At 48.6% G+C, this 8,340-nt stretch overlaps 1 protein-coding gene across 1 annotated transcript; it reads left to right on the top strand.

Moving 5' to 3' along the window:
• Positions 1-5,643: 5,643 nt before the first annotated feature.
• Positions 5,644-8,126, top strand: RLN3 (relaxin 3). Its single transcript, XM_086408883.1, has 2 exons — positions 5,644-5,901; positions 7,269-8,126. The coding sequence occupies exons 1-2, from the start codon at positions 5,724-5,726 to the stop codon at positions 7,496-7,498; spliced, it is 408 nt and encodes a 135-aa protein (XP_086265009.1). The 5' UTR covers positions 5,644-5,723; the 3' UTR covers positions 7,499-8,126.
• Positions 8,127-8,340: the final 214 nt, after the last annotated feature.

The raw sequence follows: 8,340 nt of genomic DNA, 5'->3' as shown, positions 1-8,340 counted from the left end.
GGTGACTCAGCATGGCCAAAAATAAAATAATAAACTAATGAAAAGCAGGGAATTCCCTGGCAGGCCAGTGGTTAGTACTCTCACTGCCAAGGGTCTGGGTTCAGTCCCTGGTTGGGGATTGAAAATTCCAGAAGCCAGCAGCCAGGGGAAAACAAAACAAATGGAAAGCAGAGAAATGATGACAGCTGAAGCCAGGATGATGGTTACCTGGGCATGGAAGAAGGACTTGTGATGGGGGGTGGGGGGGGACATCAGTGGTGCTGGCACTGTTCTCCTGATCTGGGTAATGACGACATGAGTGTTAAAAAATTATTACTTAAAATAATATATTCATTTATTTGGTTGTGCAAGGTCTTAGTCACAGCATACGGAATCTTTCAGCTTCAGCATACGACCTCTTAGTTGCAACAGCTGGGATCTCTTTCCCTGACCGGGGATCGAACCCAGGCCCTCTGCATCCGGAGCCTGGAGTCCTAGCCACTGGACCACCAGGAAAGTCTTTGAATCATTATTATTTTTTTAATTGCACAAATTGAGATTTCTTTTTTCATATTTTGGTGGTGTCCTAGAGCCGGTTTATACTGCCATGAGAACTGATTAATAACTTCTCAGGAAATTGGCTATATCACTCTGATATCATACTGGTAGCTTGAAATTGGCCAGAAACCTGTAACTGCTACAAATCAGGACCTTTTTGTTTCTGGAGAGTCCCTTGAGTTGTTTTTTCCTTTTTTTTTGCCTTGTTTTTTCATATTTTAAAAATTGAACTATAATTGATGTACAGTGTTGTGTTCATTTCAGGGGTACAGACATATATATACACATATGCGTACACATATGTGTGCTGTTCTTAGTCGCTCAGTCATGGGTTGCCGTGCCCTCTTCCAGGGAATCTGCCTGACCCAGGGATCAAACCCAGATCGCCAGCATTGGAAGCGGATTCTTTACCATCTAAGCCACCAGGGAAGCCCATATATATATACATTCTTTTTCAGATTCTTTTCCCTTGTAGGTTATTACAAAAATTTTTTTTTTGGTTATTACAAAATATTGAGCATAATTCCCTATATATAGTAGGTCCTTGTTGGTTATCTATTTTACGTACAGTGCATTGGAGAAGGAAATGGCAACCCACTCCAGTGTTCTTGCCTGGAGAATCCCATGGATGGAGAAGCCTGGTAGGCTGCAGTCCACAGGGTCACACAGAGTTGGACACGACTGAAGCGACTTAGCAGCAGCAGCAGCAGCAGTGTATATATGTTCCCCTGGAAGAGGGCATGGCAACCCTCTCCAGTATTCCTGCCTAGAGAATCCCATGGACCGAGGAGCCTGGTGGGCCACAGTCCATGGGGTCGCAAAGAGTCGGACATGACTGAAGTGACTTAGCATGCATGCATTCGGGCTGTATATATTAATCCCAACCTTCTAATTTCTCTCTCCCCTACTCCTTGGATGACCATAAGTTTGTCTTCTATTTCTGTGTGTCTATTTCCATTTTGTAAATAAGTTCCTTTGTATCTGGAGAGCCCACTGCTAAACATTGCCCCACACATGACAGTTCGTCTCTGAATGGCGTGGGTAGTCTTTCCCTTCTGCAGGGTATCTTCCTGACCCATGGTTCAAATCTGGGTCTCCTGTGTTGCAGGCAGATTCTTTACCATCTGAGCCCCGAGGGAAGCCCATATATGATATTAGTTAAACATATAAAAATTATTTTTTAAATGGGGTCACGAAGAGTCAGACACAACTAAGTGACTTCACTTTCACTTTTCACTTCCATGCATTGGAGAAGGAAATGGCAATCCACTCCATTGTTCTTGCCTGGAGAATCCCAGGGACAGCGGAGCCTGGTGGGCTGCTGTCTATGGGGTCGCACAGAGTCAGACACGACTGAAGTGACTTAGCAGCAACCTACACATAACATGAAATGTATCATAGTAACCATTTTAAGTGTCCAGTTCAATGAACAGTTCATTCACATAGCTGTGTAAGCATCACCACCATCCATCTTCAGAACTCTTCATCCTGTGAAACTGAAACTCTGTCCCCACTATTTTTTAAAAATTCTTTAAAAATTTTCCTTGGAGGGAGAGATAAACTAGGAGGTTGGGATTGACATAAACACACTACCCTAAATAAAAGAGATAACTAATAAGAACCTGCTGTATTAGTAGAGCACAGGGAACTCTACTCAATGCTCTGTAGTGACCTATATGAGGAAAGAATCCCAAAAAAGCAGTGGATATATACGTGTGTATAACCGAGTCACTTTGCTGTACATCTGAAACTAACAAACCATTGTAAATCAACTACACTCCAAGAAAGACTTTTTTTTTTTTCAAGAAAGACTTTTTTTTTTTTAATTAGTTTTGCCAAATATCAAAATGAATCCACCACAGGTATACATGTGTTCCCCATCCTGAACCCTCCTCCCTCCTCCCTCCCCATACCCTTCCTCTGGGTCGTCCCAGTGCACTAGCCCCAAGCATCCAGTATCGTGCATTGAACCTGGACTGGTGACTCGTTTCATACATGATATTTTACATGTTTCAATGCTATTCTCCCAAATCTTCCCACCCTCTCCCTCTCCCTCTTTTCATTTTGGAGAGCATGGGCTCTGGAGCCAAAGGCTCTGTTTAAACTTCAATCTCCACTTTCACCTACTAGCTAACCTTGGACACCTTATGTCACTGTTGTTTCCTCATCTGTAACATAATCTTAGTCCTGATCTCATAGGCCAGTGGTTCTCTGAGGTGTGGTTTCTGGAGACTTCCCTGGTGATCCAGGGGATAAAACTCCACACTCACAAGGCAGGGGTCCCAGGTTCAATCCCTGGTCAGGGAACTAGACCCCATATTCACAACTAAGAGTTCAGAGGCCACAACTATTAGTAAAAAGATCCCTCATGCTGCAGCTAAGACCCAGGGCAGCCATATAAATAAACTTTTTAAAATAGTGTGCTTTCTGGACCAGCAGCATCTGCATGGCCTAGAAATGTGTTGCCAATACAGATTTTCAATGGGGCTTCCCAAGTGGCTCAGTGGTAAATAACCCATCTGCCAGTGCAGGACAGGCAGGACACGTGAGTTCAATTCCTTGGTTTGGGAAGATCCCCTGGAGGAGGAGGTGGCAACCCACTCTGAAGGAAAGCTACATGACTCAAAATAGCCTGGAGTTAAAACTTCCCTCCAGGTCCCCCCCACCATTCTATACAGAATAAAGAACTTTCTCCCCCAAAGAAAGGAATAGACGTTAATATTGATTACGTTCAGCTCCCAGCTGATCCCAGTCTCCGGCCTGTCTCAGGAATTCCTTTCCCCAGTTGTTTAAAGCTAACTAATCAAAAATAATCATGAGGAAAAACAGACCCCCTCAAAATGATGCATCTCCGCATATATATGTTTTCTATATATATGTTTTCTGTATATATATCTATTCTCTTCTCCACTTAGTGCAGTTCAGTTCAGTTGCTCAGTCGTGTCCAACTCTTTGCGACCCCATGAACCGCAGCATGCCAGGCCTCCCTGTCCATCACCAACTCCTGGAGTTCACTCAAACTCATGTGCATCGAGGTGGTGATGCCATCCAGCCATGTCATCCTCTGTCATCCCCTTCTCCTCCTGCCCCCAATCCCTCCCAGCATCAGTCTTTTCCAATGAGTCAACTCTTCGCATGAGGTGGCCAAAGTACTGGAGTTTCAGCTTTAGCATCAGTTCTTCCAAAGAACACCCAGGACTGATCTCCTTCAGAATGGACTGGTTGGATCTCCTTGCAGTTCAAGGGACTCTCAAGAGTCTTCTCCAACACCACAGTTCAAAAGCATCAGTTCTTCGGTGCTCAGCTTTCTTCACAGTCCAACTCTCACATCCATACATGACCACTGGAAAAACCATAGCCTAGACTAGACGGACCTTTGTTGGCAAAGTAATGTTCCTGCTTTTTAATATGCTATCTAGGTTGGTCATAACTTTCCTTCCAAGGAGTAATCGTCTTTTAATTTCATGGCTGCAATCACCATCTGCAGTGATTTTGGAGCCCACTTATTCCAGGAGCCCACTAATCTGACTGCTGCCCCTTCTCGCCTCATTAAAGGTGATCTGTTCCTGTAAAGTGCGGTCTTGTTTTTTTTTTTCTCGAACCTCACCTTCTCTAACTCCCTTTCCTTACACACTCCAGTATTCTTGCCTGGAGAATCCCATGGACAGAGAAACCTGGCCGGCTACAGTCCATGGGGTCGCACAAGAGTCAGACACAACTGAGCATGCGTTCACACACAGATTCTCAGATGCTCTGCAAGTGGTGCCCAGCGATCTGTATTTTAACAAGCCCTCCAGATTCTGAGGCTGGCTCAGATTTTGAGAACCATTATCATAGGTTATGGAGAGGATTAAACTGATTAAACAATATCTGAAATATTTAGAGCAGTGCCTGGCCCCATAGCCCACACAGTGTAAGCGCTCACTATTGTTATTACAGAAGAGGCCCAGGACCCTAGCAGTAGGGTGGTAATGAGGGGCTGGTCGTGCCCTCCCTCCCAGTCTGGTGGGGGTCTGGGTTCCTGCTGATAGCTTACGGTGAACGGTGTCGGATTCATGATCTCCGAAGAAGATTTAGCTTCAGGACCAGGTACCAGCTTGATCACTAACAGCTGTTGCATAGCAGAGTTTTATTAAAGTGAAAAAGAGAAAGCTTTTGACATAGACATTAGGAGGGGGACAGAGAGTGCCCCACTTGCTAGTCTTAGCAAGGAGCTATATACTTTTTAGTTGGTTATTAACAATAAATCAAAAGAACGTCTCAAGGTTGTAAAGATCTTATCAGACCCACTCCCACAATATACATTTTATAAAGTGATAGGATTAGTCAGAAGGTTCTCAGGAAGGAGAAACATGTCCTCAAGCAGGATACATTGTTGTTATATAGTCGTTGGTACAGAATTTAAGGAAAAACATATCCTTGAGCAAGATGAGTTGTTTTGCTGTGTAATCATCAGCTCAGGAAATGGCAACCCACTCCAGTATTCTTGCCTGGAGAATCCCGTGGACAGAGGAGCCTGGTGGGCTACTGTCTATGGAGTTGCACAGAGTCAAACATGACTGAAGCGACTTAGCATGCATGCATGCATTGGAGAAGGAAATGGCAACCCACTCCAGTATTCTTACCTGGAGAATACCAGGGCCAGAGGAGCCTGGTTGGCTGCCTTCTATGGGGTCGCACAGAGTCGGACACAACTGAAGCGACTTAGCAGCAGCAACAACAGCAGCTCAGGGCTTAAAGAAAAAAAGTTTGTCTTTTTCTCCTCCTTGAGAACTCCAGACCCCTATCTCACCCTTAAGAACTCCTAGACCCCTTTCTCCTCCTTAGGGACCCCGGACTTCTTATCAACCTACCTAAGAATTGACTCCCTGACTGGTCTCTGCTGAGCGGAGGCCTTCTCACCTCTCTCTGTTGAAGATGACAGCTGGTGATGACAGCTGGGCCACGTCACCCTATTCCTTCGAAAGGTTATCACTTGGTCCAGGAAACGGGAAAGGTCAGGGTTGGGGGGTGGGCATGCCCACCTCCCCTCTGCTGATGGAGATAAAGGAGGTCACTCAGCTCCTACAGGACAGGAGGGGGAAGCTAGGATGTATAAATGAGGGGCCAGGAGGCAGTAGAGGCACCAATCACCAGGAAGCTGCCTTGCTGTGCCCATTCTCGCCTCTCAGGCAGCCCCGTCCAGCATGGTCAGACACCTGGTCCTGCTGCTGCTGGCCCTGGGGGTGCTGACTGGGGAGCTCTTGCCAAGGACCGAGGCCCGGGCAACAGCCTATGGAGTGAAACTCTGCGGCCGTGAATTCATCCGAGCGGTCATCTTCACCTGTGGGGGCTCCCGGTGGAGACGTGCCCACGACGCTGTGGGTAAGGCTGAGGAGGTAGTGTGTGTGGCCGCGGGATTGATGGGCATGAGGTGGGTCCCAGAAACCAGAGACAGAAGTGAGATGAGGGGCTGGGGCAGGAAGGTCCTCCCTTCACCACATGCAGCTGGGGAGATGGGCCAGGCCCTTGAAGCTGTGCCAAGGCTGAGGGAGCCGGTTGGCAGAGCTGCAGAGCTGAGATGGGGGTGGCGGGGGGGTGAGCGGCAAACCATTTGAACCAGCTAGAAGTCTGGGACACTTGCTATGTGTGAGCCCTGTGTTACGCAAGGCTGCTGTTTGCCCAACCCTGGTCAGTGCCATTCAGAAGCCAAAACTAAAGTGTTTTCCAAGCCTCAGGGAAGGGAATAAGAGGAGTGTGGTGAGGACAAGGCTAGATTTACCACCTAATAGGTGAGTCTCCTACCAAGTTGCTTTTCTTCCCTGATCAGCTTTATCTGCAAATAGGAGGCACAGTTCCTGTATCTTGCACGTTTGTTAAGTGGCAAAATTGAGTCTAAACTGATTAGGACAAAACTGAGTGCTTACCCTATATCAGATGCTATTTAAAGTTGTTTTTTTTTTCTTAATGCATATTAGTTAAGTCATCTACTCTGTATAAAACTCTACAAGGTAGAAGCTTTTAAAAATTTTTTGATGTGGACCATTTTTAAAGTCTTTATTGAATTTGTTACAATACTGCTTCTGTTTCAAGAAGCATGTGGGATCTTAGCTTTCCAACCAGGGATCAAACCTGGATTCCCCGCATTGGAAGGCAACGCCTTACCACTGGACCGCCAGGGAAGTCCCAGGAGTTATTATTATCCCCACTTTGCAGGCAAGGAAGCTGAAGCTCAAGGATGATAACTGGACTAGGGCTCAGTCAGTTCAGCTCCCAGACAGTGTTTTTCACCATCAGGTCCTCAATAACTAAGCAGGAGGGGGAAAGCTGGGCTTCCCAGGTGGCGCTAGTGGTATCCAAACCTGCCTGACAAGATGCAGGTTTGATCCCTGGGTTCCATCCTTGGGTCGTGAATGTCCTCTGGAGGAGGGCATGGTAACCCACTCCAGTATTCTTGCCTGAGGAATTCCATGGACTGAGGAGCCTGGTGGGCTATGGTCCATAAGTTTGAAAAGAGTCGGACACGACTGAAATGACTTGGCACGCAGGGCAAAACCTATGACAGAAGAGGAAAGTCAAGCTCAGTGGGGTTAAGTTGCTCATCAAAGAAGGAACCCACGTCTGAGCAGAATCAAAGTCTATACTCACGAGGCTTATTCACACTCAAGAACAGAGAAGTAGCTGGGCCAGCCCGGAGCTGGGACTCTGGGTGTGACACAGTCCTGAGCACTAACTCTTCTCATCTTTTGCAGAAGATACCTTCCCAGAGGTGGACACTGACTCGGAGAGTGAGCTGGATGAGGCAGTGGCCTCCAGCGAGTGGCTGGCCCTGACCAAGTCCCCTCAGGCCTTCTATGGGGGCCGACAGGACTGGCAGGGAACCCCAGGGTCTCTGAGGGGCAGACGCGACGTCCTGGCTGGCCTGTCGAGCAGCTGCTGCAAGCGGGGCTGCAGCAAGAGCGAAATCGGCAGACTCTGCTAGAAGCGAAACTGGGCGGCGGGGGGTGGGGGGGGCACCGGGGTCAATACCCCAGCCCTGCCATCCACCTGACCGGTGTCCGGCTGGGCACTTGTTTCTGGCCCCTCACGCGTTCATTCATCAGCAAGTCACAGAGGTCCGGCACTGTGGGCTCAGACTGCCCCCACCCAACCCTGATCTTTGAGCAGTCCATCCCACCCCTGAGCAAGCTATGCCGCAACCTGGCCAGATGGGGACCCTGACGTCTCAGCAGCCCATACGATGCCTTTCCTGGCCTGTTCTGTCTCCTTCTGTCTCTATTTACCCAAACTGGCCACACTCAGACCTTGCCCAAGCTGCGACTCTCCCCTGTCCCAACTGTGACTCTCTCCTGTCCCACCTGTGGCCATTCGCCAGCCCAAATTATGCCCCCATCCCATTCCAGCCTTCCTGCCTGCCAGCCCCTCTGCCTATCAGCCCCTCTCCCTCCAACCCCGCCCGCGGTGGGGGGAGGTTCTAAAGCTGTAGACCCCAGGGTTGGTGGAAGGACTCCTGGGTTTTCTTCGTATCCTGGGGTGGGAAGCTCAGTGTGTGTGTGGTGGGAACGGATCAGAACCTTTTCCAGCCCCTCAAAATAAAAAGTTGCAAAAGACTTGGCAGTGTGTGATGTCTGGGAAGGGAAGGGGCAGGTGTCAAGGGAGCTTCGGCCACGCCCTCAGCGCAGCCCCCACCCCCTCCCCAGTCTCCCCCCCCCCCCGCCCCCCCAGCCCCTGCGAGTTCTGCCGGGAACTTTCCGGTGCAGATAAGGGGCGGGGACCCGCAGCGCAAGGTGCGGAGGCGGCCGGGAGGGGTGGCTCTGCTTCCCG

Source organism: Bos grunniens, chromosome 7 (assembly GCF_055505025.1).
Source record: "Bos grunniens cultivar Pamir isolate PY7600 chromosome 7, Bosgru_T2T1.0, whole genome shotgun sequence".
Classification (NCBI taxonomy): domain Eukaryota; kingdom Metazoa; phylum Chordata; class Mammalia; order Artiodactyla; family Bovidae; genus Bos; species Bos grunniens.
Note: the sequence above shows the minus strand (reverse complement) of the source record. Positions and strands in the feature narration are given on the sequence as shown.

Bases quoted from the DNA above. Each gene is read 5' to 3' on its own strand.
- RLN3 (XM_086408883.1), top strand. From the start codon at position 5,724: ATGGTCAGACACCTGGTCCTGCTGCTGCTGGCCCTGGGGGTGCTGACT. The intron at 5,902-7,268 runs GTAAGGCTGAGG...CATCTTTTGCAG, and splicing joins ACGTGCCCACGACGCTGTGG to AAGATACCTTCCCAGAGGTG.